The sequence below is a fragment of the Chlorocebus sabaeus genome, chromosome 13 (genome assembly GCF_047675955.1).
Source record: "Chlorocebus sabaeus isolate Y175 chromosome 13, mChlSab1.0.hap1, whole genome shotgun sequence".
NCBI lineage: Eukaryota > Metazoa > Chordata > Mammalia > Primates > Cercopithecidae > Chlorocebus > Chlorocebus sabaeus.
The window spans coordinates 43,347,656-43,367,618 of NC_132916.1; the positions used below are offsets into that span (position 1 = coordinate 43,347,656).

At 36.4% G+C, this 19,963-nt stretch overlaps 1 protein-coding gene across 2 annotated transcripts in view; it reads right to left on the reverse strand.

Moving 5' to 3' along the window:
- Positions 1-2,615: 2,615 nt before the first annotated feature.
- The window catches only part of MAN1A1 (mannosidase alpha class 1A member 1), a 170,756-nt gene continuing 153,408 nt past the window's right edge, over positions 2,616-19,963 (reverse strand). For both annotated transcript variants that reach the window (XM_008007209.3, XM_008007210.3), the window contains exons 10-13: positions 16,239-16,458; positions 14,974-15,146; positions 6,047-6,162; positions 2,616-5,680 (exon numbers count right to left, since the gene is read on the reverse strand). In XM_008007209.3, coding sequence (XP_008005400.1) covers positions 5,554-5,680; positions 6,047-6,162; positions 14,974-15,146; positions 16,239-16,458 — 636 coding nt within the window. In that variant the 3' untranslated portion in view covers positions 2,616-5,553. The remainder of the gene's footprint in view (positions 5,681-6,046; positions 6,163-14,973; positions 15,147-16,238; positions 16,459-19,963) is intronic.

The window sequence follows — 19,963 nt, forward strand, 5'->3', positions numbered from 1 at the left end:
AAATGCAGTTATTGGGAAAAGAAAGTCAATGAAACAGTTGCTGAATAAAAAGAAGAATGATTGTAGTTAATACTTTTGAGATTCCCCTATAAGAAAGAATTATGTTTAAGAATCTAGTGTAAATCTGTTTCTAAAAGATTTAGGTGTATGGCTTATTGCAGATGAATGCTTTTGTAGAAAAGGAAGAATCTGTTTTCGAAGTGACCAAAGTTATGTCAAGTTGTACTTAAACCTTGAGGTAGAGACAAAAATGCAGGAAAAGGTAGACATTCTTGTCATGATTTGCTAATTAACTCATTCATTGTTCTGATAGTCTTGAGATTTCCTTCTACCTATAACTTAAAATTGTTTTCAACTGTGGTGTGTGTAGGAGTAACACAAAGGGCTAAACATGGGTATTCCAGGACCCCATCACAATTTTGATTTGTTAAAATTTGGGGGAAGGCCTTGAAATCTGCATTTTAACAAACCTTAGCTGAGATTCAGATTAGGTAAACTGTAGCTCACAGCTGGAGAAAGAAACACAGCAGTAGACCAATTTCTAAGGGTGAACTCTGAATTTATACCTTTATTTTGGAGTGGTTGGTTGGAAATAACATACGCTCTCATACATGGCTTTTTTTTTTTTTTTGAGGTGGAGTCTGCTGTCACTCAGGTTGGAGTGCAGTAGTGCATTCTTGGCTCACTGCAACCTCTGCCTCCTGAGTTCAAGTGATTCTTTTGTCTCATCCTCCCAAGTAACTGAGATTACAGGCATGCACCACCATGCCTGGCTATTTTTTTTGTATTTTTAGGATTAGCACGAAATCTTACCATATTCCTGTGTCTGGCAGCACAAAGGAAGGACAGAAAAACAGTTCCTGTTGCTGGGAAAATCCCTATTTCCTCATATTTAAAATGAGAGTTGGACTAAATCCTGTCTACATTCCTCTGTAGTTCCAATACTTTAAATATGTATCTGACGCCTGGCAAATATTTCTTGAAAACTGTGACTCATGTATTGGCTAGTGTGGTGGATGGAATGAGCCTGGAAAAAATAGAAAGGAGGCTTCAGGCCATAAAATCAGTTAAGAAGTTTCCTAAGACTCCCCTCCCTGCCTTCACTCTTCAGTCACAAGGTAGGGACCCTTGCATGGCAATTAGATATATGAACTCCATGTTCACATGAAAAAGATTTTATTTTAACTTTGAAAAGCTTTTAAAGCAACCATCTACATATCATTATCAGTCATTAGATGTATTTGTTGCCAAGCTGCCATCTCTGTGTTGATGGCTGATTAGTATACATAAAAACCATGCTTAGAATAAATTTTAATAATTCTGTCACCAACAACATAAACACAACCAACATCATTTGTGTTACCAATAATTTAATTCAGAAGGTTCCCATTTGACTCTGTTAGGTAATCAGCTAATTTCTTTGCTTGGTGCTGTTGTAATCATTTTTTGTTTTTTGTGTAACATATGAGGCAGGGACTGTGACATTAAGTCACATAAAACAATAATGGGCTGTTGAATACTGAAAACTCTATTGGAGGAGTCATGCCTTACTTTATTTTACATGATGTAAGTGGATTAAAAATAATGTTGATTGAGAGTTGATTCTAGTCACAAACATGTACTTTATTTTTAAAAAGTGTACTGCTTAGTAAAAGACATTTGTAAATAGTTGTAGCAAAGACTATGAATATAAGACAGTTTCCTAATTCATGTACTTTCTCAATTGTGTACTACATCAACTGCTAGATGTTGCTCTCAGCACTAGACAGAAATGGCGGGGGGGGTGGGGGAAATGCCAGTTGAAGTTTCTATTCTCATGGGGTTTCATACTAAGGGGTTAGAAAGACATGAACAAATAAGGAAATAAATATGTAATATAACAAATGCTAAGTAGATAATAAAATAGAGTAGGGGACAAAAGGTGGGGATAATTTTATACTGATTTGCCAAAGGAGTCATTCTAATAAGGTGACAATTGTGCAGAGAACTGATAAAGAATGAGCTATAAAAGTATTAGGGAGAGTGAGTTCCAGGTAGTGGCAATGGCAACCAAAATATCTGAAACATTCTAAAAAGTACAGTATGAATTTGAAGAACTTAGAACCTGGGCTTTTTGAAAATTTTTGGAGGATCTCCTACAGCATAAGTTCTCCTTTTTCTATTAAGCCTCTCTGACCACTCAAATGCTACGGACCTCCTGTTCCCATGAACTTCTATAGAATTGTAGGCTTGTAATTTAACACAACTAAATGCTATTTTTGTCTTGTTTTGAGGGGTAGTGTGGGGTTAGTCTAATTTTCTTAGTTGCATTGCAAATTTATGAACAAAGAACATAGTTTGTGCCATTTCTGACACCAAAACTTCTAGCCTTTATGTCCTGGTGTTGAACATATGTTAGATCCTTAATAAAAGTTATTTGATTACCCAAACACTGTATAAGCAAAATTATGTGCAATGTAAAGTTTCTTAATGGGAAATGTTTCCTTGTCAAGATTCTATAGGTGTGGTATGGAATTGCTGTTAGGATCAAGTACTTTTATTTGCAACAGAATGCACTCACCCCTTAGATATACAAAAGCCAACTAAAAAGGAGGAAAATATAACAAATGAGGAGATATATTAAAAGACTTTATTCACAATAGAGAAATTTTACAAATATAATTTTTAAAAATTATGTGTCAATCTATTGTTTCCCATAACATTGGAGATTTATATATAAAGTTGAAAATGACAGAATGGATTTATGTAAAAATCAAAAACAATGTACACAATGTATAGCTCATGTGAAAACGTCATGACAAGTCACTGAGTTCTGTAAACTGCCATACAACTTACATGTGTAATATTAATTGCACAAAGTATATCAAGACATATTGAAGAAACACAAAATTAAGTGCTACTTTAACTGTTCATTTCTCAGTATGTGAATACATATATAAATTTAACTGCACAGTTTTGTTGAAAATAAGTTTCTACTTAAAGACTTCAGTTGTTAAAATTAACCCAAAATATAACTCTAATTAAATTACATCACTATAATATTACTCTCTTGTTTACATTTTTGGTGTTTTGGGACTTTTGTTTAAAAAAATCCAAGTTCTAGAATTGCAAAAACTTCATTGTTGCCACTGAGAGAGCAACATATAGTACAGCTTCTTGTCTATTCACACCAGGACACCAAGGTACCTTACAGTGCAGTGTGTACACACAACCTGATTTTAATACTGTATCTGCTGCAGAAATACTTATCAGCTTTGTGCTCTTTCAAATCAAACTGAAAAGAAAATGAGTTAATTTAAATGGCAAGTTCAAGGACATTTATACAAACATTATAATCTTAATACATATGGCCCAATTTTGGCAATAATTTTTAATATTTTGCCTTAAAGTCCTGGGAACAAAGGGCTCTTGCTATCCATTTATTTCATTAGGTGAACTGAAGACATGAGTGGGAGAAATTATTCTGGATCACAGAGACACATTACCATGGAAATGATGATGTATGGAAGAGTCTTTTGCATTTACTAATTTTACTAATTTATTCTCTGACATACACCAATGTATGATACTGAAAAACAGAAAGCAGGTCATAAAGGTCGTTCTGTCAGATAAAGGCAATCTTTTAAAAAACACTTTCAAATGCTAAAATAACTAAAACTATTAAGCCTATAGCTAAGAAAATAATTGTCTTCAGTAATATTAGGTGGAACCATATGAAACTGTGGACAGTTTTTAAACTACAAATGCAGCAATTTCATATGCTTCAGCCTAATCCATGGGGTTGTACTGATCTTTCTGACCATTCTCAGCTGAAAATTCACATGGTCAAAGTCTTTGCACTTTAGTATATGCATCATATTAGCCCTTTCATGGAAGTATCTCTATCCACATAAATATATATGCATATATAGTGAGCCAGTGTGAGCAAACACAAGGTATCACCAAATCTATTCTTGAGAAAACCATTCCTATTTCAAACTTAACGTTTAAAAGAATCAGATATTGATTTTTATCTACTCCAGGACTGGGGGGGATTGGGAGTGGCCATTTCTTTATATTTCTTCTAAGTTGTGATCTCTATGTTGAATATAACCATACTAAATATGCTATATTCTTATTTGGTCTAAAATTTATTAGATTTTCCTTGATTGATCATGAATAAGCAAAATTGGCAAAGCTTCCTTCAGAGCCAAATCCTGCTTTCACAAACTGAAAGGAAATAATTTACTACATTTGAGATAGAGCCTTTTTCAAATCTGAGAAATCTGAACCAAACAGAATGCTTTATTTTTCCAAAAAAAAAATCAAGATGAAATACAAACAAATGGAACTAAAAGCCATATGAAATACCCTCTCTTGGCCGGGCGTGGTGGCTCAAGCCTGTAATCCCAGCACTTCGGGAGGCCAAGGTGGGTGGATCACGAGGTCAGGAGATCGAGACCATCCTGGCTAACACGGTGAAACCCCGTCCCATCTCTACTAAAAACACAAAAAATTAGCCGGGCGTGGTGGTGGGTGCCTGTAGTCCCAGCTACTTGGGAGGCTGAGGCAGGAGAATGGCATGAACCCAGGGGGCGGAGGTTGCAGTGAGCCGAGATAGCGCCACTGCACTCCAGTCTGGGCGACAGAGCAAGACTCTGTCTCACACACAAAAAAGGAAATACCCTCTCTTTAGAGAGACCCAATTTCTTCATATATTCAGTTAAACACAAAAGCTAATCCATTAAATTATACTATTTTCTTTAGAAAAACGTAATTCAGTGATAGCAGAGCTCTGCAAAATTTGAGAGCTCACCTCTCTGTGTAGTAGGGAATGGAAGAAATTAACCAGTATATAATTCAGAATTGACACAGGGCAGTAAAGTAAAATTAAAGGACACATTTACAAAATAGAAGACACTAATATAATTAACCAACAAAAATACACTGCAGTTCCGATGAAATGAGGTCAACATGAGATGATCCTTTTGGAATGACTTTCTAATTTGAATTATAATGTGAGTGAAGTATTTTAGAAGACATTCTATCAAATAATGATAGACCTGCATAAAGAGGCTGTCACAGTTAGAAGATCTGTCTCTGGTGGACAGACAAACCAGATTAACATGAAATTGAAAAGGAAAAAGCTTTTTTATACTTATTATTATGGCTTTTTGCAACATGGCAAAACATTACAGCTTAAAGCAGACATCATCTCCTCTTAGAGGAGGAAAAAGTTTTGCAGTCAAATCAAATTGTAATTAAGAGGTCATTGCTATACCATTCTACTCAGTTTAATAAAAATGGTATTACACCTTCATGAACTCCAGAGATAATAGATTACTTAAAAACAAACAAAAAACTGGTGGATACACTGGCTGAATAATAAAGGATACGATAAGGAATTTAGGTCCACCTATACTTATGATAATAAACATAAAAGACTGCAAAACAATTTAAGAACTTAATCACAGACCTACTAATCAAAGTTCATCATGTGCCTGATTACCAGGAAAGGAATTATTAAGGTATGCAGTGAAGGGAATGGAGCAGAGTAAAATATAAAATGTCTTTTTATTCCTCTCTGATTTCAACTTCCTTTTTTTCTTTACGGAGGATAGGGAGAAGATGTGCCTCGCTATTGAAGATCCAATGCTCCAGTGGAAGAAGATCATCGTCAGAAAAAATTAGGTACAAATATCTGGTGAGAGAAACATAAAGTATATGAGGCCCAAGGGCAGGCAGTGAAACCACAAACACACAGCAAAAACCACATCAATGTCTCCATTCATCTTACCGAGAAACATGGACAAGAGTCAAATATATAAACAAAACCCTGAGGGGTTATACTCACTAACGTGGAGTAAAGAAGCTACCCAGTGCTTTGGTGTTGGCGGTACCAAGTCACTGAACCTAGTTATTGAGAATACGCCTGCAATTATAGCCATGCCTGATATTCTGAAATCAGTCACACTTGATATTACTTGAATGTGTTCATGATAAAAGACATCTACAAAGGTCTGTCCAGGTACCTTAGCCAGATGGTTTTAGAATAATTTTTACCTACTTCAATGTCTCTGCCAGGAAGAAACTCTGCTGCACATCATCATAACTCTCATGAAGAAGGTAAACATCCCTTAGGCCTGAATAGCCTCCATTCACTCTGCAATGGTTTTCCAAGGCCTAAATTACAAAGAGGAGGGGAAAAAAATGGTCACATTTTAATAAGCTGATCATCACTAATTTTTATTATTAGACTGTCAAGTTCAGATAAAACTTTTTATTTTTTATTTTTTTGAGACAGGGCCTCACTCTGTTGCCTAGGCGGAGTACAGTGGTACCATCACGGCTCACTGCAGCCTCTACCGCTTGGGCTCAGGTGATTCTCCTGCCTCAGCTTCCCAAGTAGCTGGGACCACAGGCATGTGCCACCATGCCTGGCTAATTTTTTGTAGAGATGGGGTTTTGACATGTTGCCCAGGCTTGTCTCAAACTCCTGGACTCAAGCAATCTGCTTGCCTCAGCTTCCCAAAGAGTTGGGATTATAGGCATGAGCCACTGTGCCCAGCCAAAATTTATTTTTTACAAATTGGATTCAAATTAAATCAAAGTTTGTTAGAGTTTTAGGTAAAAAAAAATTAAAAGCATAAACTAAATGTAAATCAAAAATGAAGTCACAGAACATATGGACAACATATCTTACCTAATTTGAAACACTTCTGCCTTTAGTTTTGGAAAAATTTTTCACTGATTTTTTACCAATTCCTCCTATGGTCTAGAGCAGGGTTTAGCAAAGTATGAACTATAGGCTAAATCCAGTCCACTGTTTATTTTTGTAAATAAACTTTTATTAAACCACAGCCATGTTGTTTAAATATTATCTGTGGCTGTTTTTGTACTATAATGACAGAGCTAAGTAGATGCAAAAGAGACTGGCTGGCTGTCCCCCAGGCCTGATATCGTCTGGCCCTTAACAGAAAGAGTTTGCTGACCCCTAGTTTGGAGAGATTGCTAATGTCAACTGGGATCATAAACCACTGGTTGAGAAACTGTACTGGAACAAAATCAGCTGCTACTATAATCGGAATATCTGAGTTTTTGAAAATTGATTGTAGGGTACTAATCAGTGATACTGGTAACAGAGCTAAAAGAAGAAAATAAAAGACAGTGAAAGACATGTGGCTGGGATCTATTCCTAAAATACATGTTTTTTTTTTTTTTTTTTTTTTTTAAGTCTAGTATGGAAGAAGATGGGATGACTCCACTGACAACTCTCTAGAGAGAAATGATCCTACATTTCTGTAGTTGTCTGAATTTAATGAATATGTGGAAAACAGATGGGTTGGGCAGTGTGAGGATGAACATTTAGGTAACAACCTAAACCAACCTGACTTCCACTTTGTTGGTTACCACTAAGATGGCTGCTGTTTGTGTTTTCTTTTCCCCTTCCAGAGCCCACTTTCTTTCTTTTGTTTGTTTCTATTTTTCTTTAACCTTTTTCCAGCTTTACCAATGTATGACAAATACAAATATTATATACTAGAAGGTGTACAATGTGATGTTTTGAGATACACTTCTTCTGTGGATATACACCATCTTCTGTGGTGGATATACATCATCTTCTGATGTGGATATACATCATCTTCTGTGGATATACACCAAGAATTAGGATTGCTGGATCGTATGGTAGCTCTATTTTTAATTTTTTGAGAAACCTCCATACTGTTTTCTACAATGGCTATATCAATTTTCACTGCCACCAACAGTGTACAAAGGTTCCCTTTATTCTGCATCCTCACCAAGACTGATTATCTGTTGAATTTTTGATAACAGCCATTTAAAAAGGTATGAGGTGATATCTCACTGTGGTTCTAGTTTGCATTTCCCTGATGATTTGTGATGTTGAGCATCTTTTCATTACTGGCCATCTGTACGTCTTCTTTGGAAAAATGTCTCTTCAGGTCCTTTGCCTATTTTAAAATCAGGTTGTTTTTCTGCTACTGAATTTTAAGTTCCTTAATATTTTGGATAGTAATCCCTTATCAGATATACAGTTTGCACACATTTTTGTTGTGTTTCGTTTAGTTGATTGTTTTCCTTTGCTGTAAGGAAACGTTTTAGTTTGATGTAGTTTCATGTGTTTATGTTTGCTTTTGTTGCCTGTGTTTTTGGGTCAAATCCAAAAAATCATTGTCAAGCTCAGTGTCAAGGAGCTTTTCCCTCATTGTTTTCTCCTAGGAGTTTTATGGTTTTAGGTCTTATATTTAAGTCTTTAATTCATTGTGAGTTGTTTTTTTTTGTGCTGTTTATATTTTGAAATTACATTTGCTGCTCTGCTAGTTACCAGGCATATTCATTTCTAGGGAAGTTATTTTCTGCTCATCACATCCTACTAATCCTATTAATTATATGGTCAAATAAAAATTTCCATTGTACAAAAATTGCCATCTGCAATCTGGTTCTAATTTATTGACTATAGACAAAAATAATGAAGTTTAAGACTAAAACCCTAATATATTTTATAGTGAAATAAAATATAAACAAGATATACTTACTCTTAATTTCTCATGTCATTTTTCACTTTTTAGTTTTCCCCTGTGGATCATAGTTCTGCCCCTCTTTTTTTTTTTTTTACATGTACAATTGTACCCCATTTTTCTCCCATTTAATCCAACTACCAAGAAGATGGAAAGCATAGACCTTGCCTTATTACTTGAGAAAAATCTTCTCTGGCTAGAAAGGATTTTGGAGGAAAATAAGGCTCTAAGAATGTACAGCTCAGAAAAGAGGCGAGGGGAAGTAAATACCAGCCATGGATTCTCATGAGCAGAGATGCTGCACTGAGAGCTCAGCTCCCATCTGCAGATACTGATAATGAGGTTATTGATTTTTCACATCAGGGCTGGAGGACAGAAGGGAGAGAGCAGAGACTATGAGGAGAAGAATTTAATTACCTGGTTAAAGAAAATCTGCCCAGAAGGCCACGTGCATAAAGAAAATAAAGAAAATGCCTCATGATTTCACACTTTTAAAAAGCCCCCCCCAAAATAAGACCAATCAACTTAAAAACAGATGCTTCGATTAAATTCTAAGTTCCAGACAGTGCATCAAATGGAGGAGGAGCGTGAAGAAACTTTCAAGTCCTATTATTTTTTCTTTCCTCCTTTTTCTTTGACAAAAACTCAAATACCAGATACGTAGAGTAAGCCAAAAATTATTGGTTAAAAAAGGAAAAAAAATCAGAATTTAGAAAAAATGGGCAAGCTTTTTATGGGAAACCCCATTTCCAGATATTTCTTTAAACAGATTTTAATCCCAAAACCTGTGTTCCCTTGAGGTTTTTTGGTGATGAGCTAATGATAGGGCCAGCCATGATAAATAGCCACTCCCCCTGCCCATGGAAACTGCTCTAAGCTCCTTCTTTTGTTAGAGGAGTTGCTTTTGGGGTGGACAATGCCTAATCACCTTTCTTTCTAGTTCACCCTCTCATTTTGTTCCCCACAAGTCCTCTTGAGGTAAGCTATAGTATTCCCGAACACAGTCAAAAATTTTGAGTGGTGGGCCAAGTTCCAGCTTGAGACTCCCCTTATCAGTGGCCCCAGAGGCTCCATGTCCCAGGCAGCGTCTTCCTTCTCAACATGGGGTTGTAAGTGAGAATGAAACAAAATAAAGAAATGCTTAGACAAGAACAAGGGCTTCCAGAGGTTTAGAGAGCCCCAGCCACTTTCAGTTTTTAAAGTTTTTGGTAAATAAAAAAAAAATTTTTTTTTTTAAGGAAAAGCATCAAAGAACCACCCCTCTCCCCTTACGCAAAAGTCTAGATTTTAAGACTTTAGGAATGTGAAGCCAGGGACAAGTAGCTTTCCTGGGCCCTTACAACAGCCCTGATTCTATCAGCATCTCAACAATGGAAGTTGTCACGTGTTTGTATGGCTAAGTCTAACCAGATCATCATTGTACTACAATCTGTTCTTGGGACTCTCAGCCTCGAGGCATAGGGACCACCTTGGTTTTGAGTAAATTATTAGTAATTGTTAGTAATTATTATTAGTGATCCTATGTGACTGGGATGTGCTAATAGCAGAGAACAGGATATGAGAATGTTTATAGTGACTGGAGCTCTAAACAAGGGATGAAGGGTAAGAAAATAGCAAGCATCATGAGTTAAATCCTAAGTCAGAGGACAGAAGAGTATTCTCTTGTCTACCAGATATATAAACTGCTGATCCATGGAGTAAGGCTGTCTGTGTGAATGTGGTCTGAACTCAAGGGTAGAACACAGAGAATCAGGCACCTTGAACAAATCAAAGAGGGTTTGGAAATAGGATGAAGCCTGAGGAGGCAGGAGTAGGAAGGAAGAAGAGAAGTCACTTTCTGAGAGTCGAAATGACTGAGTGGAAAAAGTTAGGTTTAGAAGAGCAAAGAAAAATGTCTGTGCAAAAAAACAAAGCCAAAAAACCTGAAATTACCAAAAAAAACCCCTGAAGCCAAAAAAATCGCAAATCCCTATGTAAGGCTTTACCCTCTACCGTAGATCAGCTGAGATATTATATAATCTGTGAATATATACATATAATTAATATTCCGATAAAGCTCATGCTGTAAGTTATCAGATGTTTTACTGGAAGGAATTTGTCAGTTTCTCTTTTTTTTTTTTTTTTAATTTCAAGAGGGTCTCGCTCTGTTGCTCAGGCTGGGGTGCAGCAGTGCAATCTTAGCTCAACATAACCTCGAACTTCTGGGCTCAAGTGGTCCTCCCTCCTCAGCCTCCTGAGTAGCTAGGGACTATAGGAGTGTGCCACCATGATCAGCTAATTTTTTTTTTATGGGTATGAATTGGTATTTTATTGTGCTTTTGATTTGCATTTCCTTGATGACAAATGATATTAAGCATCCTTCCATGTACTTCTTGGTAATTATATGGCTTTTGAGTGAAAAGTTATTCAGATGCTGGGGTGGTGGGGGGGCTGGGGTGGCTGGAGAGATGTTGGTCAAAGGATATAACATTTCACTTAAGAGCAGTAAGTTCAAGAGATCTATTGTACAATGTAGTGATGATAGTTACCAGTTAATAACAATATATGGTAATCTTAAAAAATGGGGCCATAGACCAAAAAAAAAAAAAAATGCTAAGAGAGGCCTGCTGGGTGGCTCATGCCTGTAATCCCAGCACTTTGGGAGGGCAAGGTGGGAGGATCACTTGAGCCCAGGAGTTCAAGACCAGCCTGGGCAACATAATGAGACCCCATCTCTATTAAAAAAAAAAATGCTGAGAGAGTAGATTTAAATGTTCTTACCACAAAAACTAAGCTATGTGAGGTAAGGCATTTGTTAATTAGCTTGATTTAGCCATGCCACAACATATATATATTTCAAAACATTATGTTGTACACAATAAACATATACAGCTTATTTTGTCAATTATAAAAAGAATAAGGGAAATAAATAATTTTTGAAAAGCTGTTCATTTGGGTGGTATTTTCCTCCATAGGCATGAGTTTCGATGAGCTAATTTTTAAATTTTGTAGAGACAGGGTGATGACTTGTTGCCCAGGCTGATCTCAAACTCCTATCCTCGAGCCATCCTCCCACCTTGGCCTCCCAACATGCTGGGATTACAGGCTTGAGCCACCACGCCTGGCCTTCATGATATTTTTGAGAAAAAGCAAAAAGAAATATCAGTTAAATGTTATTAATATAATTATATTATATATATTTTATATATAATAATTTAAAATTATATTTTATATAAAATAAATTAATAAAAATAAAATAAAAATAAAAATATTATATTTTATATATAATATAATAATATATTATAATTATATTAATAATATTAAATATTATTTCTGTCAGGTAGACTTGCAAGTGCTTGAACATCTGTGATTAATGGAGTGCTGTTAACCCACAAAAGAACTCCCTAGTGTTGTAGTGCTGGATTATATACCTTTTCATATCTTATTTGACATTATTATTAGAAATTTAAGACACAGAAAGCAGGTTTCTCAAGTGTATCAGTGAAAGAAGGCTGGGAAGGGAGTGCTTTGTTAGAAGATAGGAAGGCGGCTTACAATTTACAAACTGAAAGTATGGGTGAAAAAGTACAGTGCAAAGGAGATGTGACTCAACGGTAGCAAATGGAGAAGCTAACACTGACTATAATTTCAGTATAAGCTGGTGTTTTTTTTTTTTTTTTTTGGAGATGACAGTCTTGCTCTGTCACTCAGGTTGGAGTGCAGTGGCATGATCTCGGCTCACTGCAAGCTCCGCCTCCCGGGTTCATGCCATTCTCCTGCCTCAGCCTCCAGAGTAGCTGGGACTACAGGCGCCCGCCACCACGCCTGGCTAATTTTTTTTTGTATTTTTAGTAGAGATGGGGTTTCACCGTGTTAGCCAGGATGGTCTCGATCTCCTGACCTCGTGATCCGCCCACCTCAGCCTCCCAAAGTGCTGGCAATTTTTTTTTTTTAAATATAAATCTACTAAAAGAACAAGTTGGACTATAAGCTGTGAAAAATCACACTGCTAAGAGAGGAAGAGAGGTTTTTGAGACACACTGCTCAGCCCTAAAAGACCACAGCTGGAAACCAGGTCAGGAGAAGAAAATCAAGGGAAATGATGGATGAGCAAAGGAAGAGATGGCAGAACGTGCTGTCTTCAGATAACTGGGGAGCTGAAATGTAGAAGGGAGATTTTTTTCCTCTGGTACCCCCAGAGCACAGAACATTGTAAACGGTGGCTTCAAAATAAGTAACTTTCTAACACCTTCAACCATTACCAATTGGAATGAGCTACTTTATTAGGTGATACATTCCCCTTTGCTGGGAAGTCCTTGGGTTGATGAGGAACAGCTATCTTGCAAAGATTTGGAAGGGAGTCTTGTCTTTAAGTAGAAAGCGGAATGAGGTGATTTTTAAGACCCCCTATGTTTCGGTTTGGGTTCCCTTAAAAATAAAGCATGAGACAAGGGTTGGACGCAGGATGCAGGAAGTCTATCAGGGAGGTGACATCAGGAAGTGGGCAAGTGGGAAGAGCAAAACAGGGACGCAAGAGCCAATGAATTATACTAAGTTACGACTGTGTGCAACGAGGCTCACTCCTGCTAGAAACCCTCTGAAGAAGATTCTTGAAAGAAAGAAGACTGGGATAATTATCCATCAACTCCAAAACCTCCTTGGTCGACAGCCATTAACTCCCCAGCACTTCCCAGACCACAGCCAGCTGGCTAGGGAAAGCTCTTCCACCTTCTTTTCCTGACATGGTTTCCAGCTGTGGTCTCAAGTATGCATCACAACAGCCAAGTGCTGGAGGTGAGAGCTGCTAGCATATGCGGGGCTGCTGCTGAAACACAGGAGGCCATGGGGGCGGGGGAAATGTGCGGCCATGCCTTCGAAGTCCCAGTTTTTCTGGTTTAAAAAATGCAAGATCCTACAGCACTCCTTGCTCACCACTATAGCTCAGGTTCTAGCAGAGGTTACTGGGGGCGTCCCCAAAATTGAGACCTCAGTGTTGTGACACAGGGAAATGATTTCATGTCATATATTATGTTAAAGGGTTGACAAGAAATAAAAATCATAACACATAAACCAACCTTATGATCCCATAAACAACCAACCTCCCGAAGAACAGAGCAAACCAAAGCACCCTGTCTACCTTGCAATACGAATTTGCTTACCTCCCATTTTTGATCCCTTCTTGGCCATACAAATTTGCACATTCTAACATCTATAAAATGGATGTCATAATTTAATTGGCAGTGTTATTTTTCTTAGTGGTATATAAAACAATGATGCTTCTTACTAACTATGGTGTTTTAGATTTGATGGAATACATTATTCCTGATATTCTCAACTTAAACTGATATTCAATTCATTTGCTGGCCAATTGAAGATCAAAACAATTCCTATCATCAAAGTTTAGAAAAGCCTCAATTTTAACATTTTTTTCCAGAGGAAAAAAACAGAAATGTAAAGAAATTACAATGACTACTGATTAAATGTAATAAAACTGCCCCCTCAAAGAGGCCTAGAGAATTGCTGTTATTTAAAATGACTGATGATTAATAAGAAGACACATACTAAATGAAGAGGATAATCAGCAAGATTCACCGATGGCTTCCTAAGATATTAGTTAAATTTTACCAAAGGCAATATTCATTTTAGATTTCCTGAGAGAAGTCATTCCTCATGGACAGTTTTCAAAGATAGCTAACTTTCTAACAAAGAGTGCTAGAGAATAAGAGTGTAATTAAAGCATTTGCTTGTTCTTATCACCTGAATTCCCTTCCACTCCTTGCGGAACAATAACTCTTACAATTAGACAGACATTGTTAGATGCATATCCTGCAGGGTATCTCCTCAGGTATTTGGCACGCAAAGCATTCACTAGATTAGTTTAGGAAGGAGATATACCATCCTGGGCAGGAAGAGACCCAAGAGGTGACAGACAATGAAAATAACACCCTGGGCAGATGGAAAGCTTACAGATATTCCAAGAAACCTGAGGCTGGTGAAGGAATATCCTTATACAAAGTAATTCTTCTATAAGTGCTTTCTAAAAGTTAGATCTAAGTAGCTATTTACTCTAAGTAGAAGCATATACTAGCATTTTAAAGCTCAAAGACAGAAAAAAACATGAAGTGTTTATTGAAACAGACAGAGGTGAATATCCCCAAGCTGCCAATAACCCTTAGGTGGAATTAAGAGATCATCATTTTTGTATTAATGGGAACTTAATTTTAGACTACGCCTTTCTAGTCATCTCCTTCAATATCTAAGTCTATCAGTAGGTATAGCTATATCAATGTTATACAAAGCAAAGCTGAAGCTAGGGATATAAAACGACTTCAATGAAAATACACAGTCCTAGGTGGAAAAAATCCTGGTTGAAGCTTTAAAAATTATAGAAAAGTTGATAAGCCTGATTTATAGGTATCAACTGAACATTTTTTACTATGACATTTATCTATAAGAAACATGCAAATTAAAACATCACCTCTACAGCTTCCCAGGCCCATTTCCTGTACTTTGGATCATGAGTCAGTCTCCACATATACATGTAAGTCTCCATAACTTCTGGCCGTAAGATGTAGTATTTTTCATTTTGTCTTGTAGCAATGGCTTCAACACCACCATCAAATCTGAAAGCTTCTGGTCCCAGTTTCATAACTAAAGGACATGGAATGAATGAATAAGGGTTATTGTTCTGGACAGTGCTTACAGTCAATAAGTTACATGAAACTAGAAAGTACAGTCATCCCTCAGTATCTGTGGGGGATTGGTTCCAGGACCCTCCGAGGATAACAAAATCCATGGCTCCTTGAGTCCCTTATATAAAATGGCAAAGTATTTGCGTACAACCTAGGTACATCCTCCCATATACTTTAAATCATCTGCAGTTTACTTATAATACTTAATACAGTGTAAATGTTATGTAACTAGGTGTTATACTGTATTGTTTAGGGAATAAAGATAAGAACAAAAACTCTATAAATGTTCAGTACAGAGAGAACCATCCATTTTTTTGGGAACATTTTTGATCTGCGGTTGTGGAACCCAGGAATACGGAGGTCTGACTGTACTTTAACAACACTGAAGAGAGATGTCAAAGTGGTCAGTTTTAAAAAAGAGTTATAAACATCATGTAATACATAAAACTCATATACTTAAAACGTTTAGTCATCTAAAAGAGTCCATTTTAGAAAACAGTAACAATTTTTTTTTTCCCATTTAACCCCCATTTACTGAGCACCCACCAGGCAAGTGCAAGACACCGTGGAATACCATTTGAGTTAGCCAGAAATTTAGTGGTTGACAATCCTAAGTAATTTTGCTACAAAAGGCCAGTTATTTGTACTTTGTGTTGCAAATTCCTATTTTATAAGAAGGGAGTGGGATTCATGATCTATTTCATGGGGGATGTGGAGAAGATTAACAATGGATAATACAATGCTAAGTTTCTCTTTGCAGGGAGATAGAGACCCTTGTCCAGTGTTATTAGCAAAAGCAGAAGTCAGTAAATTAGGCTGGCTTTAACTCTTTATGGCCTGGATTTTTGTTTCTTGGCAAACTAAAGGTAGATATTTTCAGGTAGAAAATCATTGCCTTTTAAAATAAAAATATACATTCCTTTATGACATTAATCACGATCATCAAGTTTCATAGGCAGAGTGGACAGTCTTTTGATGGCAGCAATGACAAAACTGCATGAAATCAAAGCATGTGGGAATAGACTGTAAGTGAAGAATAACATGTACTCACATGTTCGATTATATGATTCATGACAGGTACGGGCAATTTCAGCCCCGAGTTCAAGGTAGTGTTGGGCCATGCCTTCGGGAGCTCCATCAGCCCCGAGTGCGAACATGCCTCCTGCAAAGCAGGTCAGGTGGCCCATCTTGTGCTCCAAGAGGCCCCCTTTCCACTCCGCGATGTAAGTTAGTCCGCTGCTAGACTTGCGGATCAAATGAGTCTCAATGGCCTGTAAAAAACACTTTTTACTATTTTGTAATCTCTTCTCAAATTTATACTAAAAATATGCCCAACATTAATAAAAAAGAGAATAAAACACAACTCCCAATCAGCGTTTGGTGTTACAAATCCATTCAACCTGAAATTACACGCTATTGCTTTCTGTATTCCTCTGCTAGCTTAGGCCTTATTAGTTTGGTTAGTCAGAATTAACACTGCTGCGCCAGCACAGTCGGTTTTGCTTGGTTCCGCGACCAAACACTTGTATTCCTCACACTCAAAAAACTTTCCCCTTCCCAAAGACAGGCCACTGTGCAGCGGTAACAGTTGTTTTGGTACATTTTCATTTCCATAGGTGGTGAAATAACACAAAGCCCAGGCCCTAAGGTGGATGAAGAACATAGCATATTTGTGCATGAGATCCAGGATGGTGGCAAAACTCTTCCTTTCAATTCTGTAGGCCTGGAGGGATCACAAAATAGAGTGACAAAGAGGAGGTGTTCTGTGGCCAGAAGACTTGGCTTCAAATTCCAGCTCTGACACTCTCTCTAATTTGCAGAAGTGAACAATTTGCTTACTATATCCCTAAATCTCAGCATCCTAATCCATAAATGGGAACAACAGGATCTCCTGATAGGACTCTGCCACATTTTGTTTATAAAGCAGTCACTAATGCAAGTGGCACGTGATAAAAGTCATTTATAATTATCATTTACATCTCCAGTGTGGTGACACTTGAATCAAGTTCCTCCCTAATACTTCTATTAAAAAGCACACTATTATATAATGAATAAATGTATATAATATTTTAAAAATCCGAATAAAAATCTTTAAACTTGGGAGAAATGATAATGTTTACAAAAATGATTTATAAAACATCTTTTATCTCTATCCCAGGTCTGTTGATATTCTCTTAAACTAGACAAATAAAATATGCCTTATATTTTAAAAAGCAAAAATAATCTCCAATTACTCTAACAGAAAATGCTCTCTCTGCTGCCTCACAATTACTTCATGGAAGGAAAAAGGCCATGGCTGTGTCTATACCTGTACACTGCTATCAAGAGACAGGGATTTGTTAGGAAGCACATTTGGGAATAGACACAGAAAAAAACTTGTGATAGAGAAGAATGAATGAAAATGAATACACAGGAAGCTAAAACCTTTCCTACCTTTATTAGAAATAAACGAATGAAACCAAGATGGTAAGAAATAAATGAACATATTACTGTGCTCATTAACTGTGGTTAGGCTAATGTTATTGATGGTTTAGTTATTACATTAATATTTCATTCTTATTTTATGCAACTGAAGATCTTAGCTATTTATACTTCTCATAACAAAAATTGCAATAAAGTCCTTCAAGCAGATACTTGTTCAAAACCCAAGAAATTATTCTTTCTACATGGCAAGAGTAATAGCTTTTGAGCATGAATTAGAGAAACATTATTACCCTGTTATGGATCCTAAATAAAGTACGATATTATTTCTGGCATGATTCGGACCAAGTTGCTACCTCTTAATAAAAGCTACAATGAAATTCCAAGACCTTCAAAGCAATAATTTTGTGTGGCCATGGGAAAATGCAAATAAATACAAAGAAGGATAGTTTTTAGTAGATCTGAAAAAACTGTGTCAAGGCTACAGATAATTGATTAGAAAAAAGGGTACTATATATTTTGTGATTTAATCCTTCTATAATTGCTTTAAAAATTGGTTTGATGAAGGCTTCAGAATCGTAAGTGTCTGATAAGTCATCTGCCCAGGTATCATTTACCATTGTGAGTTCCTAGTGTAATCTCCAGATAGGGCCATGATAGCCAGTTGAAAGCTCAAAATATTTTGTTACTAAAATAATCAAATAAAACATACCACTCTGGGATTAAATGCTTCCCAAAATCTACTTGAAGCTACAACAGAGTAACCGTATCTTCAGTAATCAACTGTCGAGAACAATAGTGTGCAGCATCCTCCTCTTGGTTACAATAATCTTCTAAAGTACAACTTAACAGAAAGAAACTTTGCTGTGTAAGACGCTGCTACTTCTCAAAACAGAAATTTAGTTGTTCTAGCTTTGCTTTCTAAGTTGAAAATATACAATGCAATGAATATTAGCTTTTACTACCAAGAGAAGCAGGAAACACTTTGCCTTCATTTGTTCTTAATGGATTTTCCTGTCAATGATTTGTCTGATTACAATATACTAAAAGTTGTATAGGTATGGTTTTAGGAACTAGGAAGAAAATATTTCAAATAATATTTTAAAGTTGTCTTTTTTTGAACATCAAGATCTCAGAAAGCCAATTTAGGATCAGAATAATTAAAATGTCTGCCAGTATGGTGATTAGAGGATGACAGAATGGAAACTATAAAATATGGAGAACTCCCTAGATTAAAATCTGAAACCTCATAGCAGTGAGGAAAAATAAACCTAAAAGAGGCCATGTGGATCATATCCTAGTTTGCTTTTGATGTTAATCACATGCCTTTATAAAGGCTGTGCCAAATGTAGGCCAGTGTTCTCACTAAGGCGCTTCTGGTTCCTGCATGGGAAGTAGTGAAGACTTGTAAAGGAAACCAATGTCATACTCAGTGCCAGAACAAAACAAGTTGCATTTATATTTAAATAAACAAGTATGCCTATGTCAAAATAACCCAGACTTCTTGTTAGAAAGACCAATTTTATAATGGCTACATCTTTGGGATTAAAAATTTCCATTTTTTTCCTATGAATTAACACTTTATTAAAAAATTTCTAAGCAGTCAAGACAAAGAAACTTTTTCTGAGGACTGAGCCACTATTTTACAACACTACTTGAGAAGCCTTGATAATAATATTAGAAGAATATATGTGTTACCACATTAAATAATCACAAAAACACCTGATTCCACTAAAAAATTTTGTTCCTGAAGAGTATAAATATTTTAGATAAAATAATTTTCTTCTTGACTTGATTTACTTTTTATTTTCAGTTTTGATTGAGGCTTAACTGAAGGTGTTTCTTAGTTTACTTTTATACTGGCCTCCTCCTAGAGACTTTAAGTAGTTTCTAACTTACCTTACTAACTTACTACTTGCAAATTAGTAAATGAAGATTTAAATGTAGAATGGGAATTCTTACAAATAGATCCACAGTGAATGAGTTAAAAGGAACAGGTGTTGATACAGACAAACTTTAATCTTAATTTTGGTTTGACATGTAATTTCTCTGAGGTACAGCAACTTTATCTGTAAAACTGGGTGAGTAATAGCTCAAGTACTGTGAGAGAGAAAAAAACAACACAACTCCACCATTTCATTTAAAGGAGCTACCCTAACACACTGCTTAGCACATGGTAGGCAATTCAACACACAACTGTTGCCTCTTACTTCTCCACTGTAAATAATCTTTGACACTATTAACGATCTTCCCTTAAATATGAGTTTATTCAGATTTTTATGTGTGGATTTCCTTAGAGTACCGTCCACATATCTCTGGGGACAAGTTTACTTCACATGGAGGTAGCCACTGGGA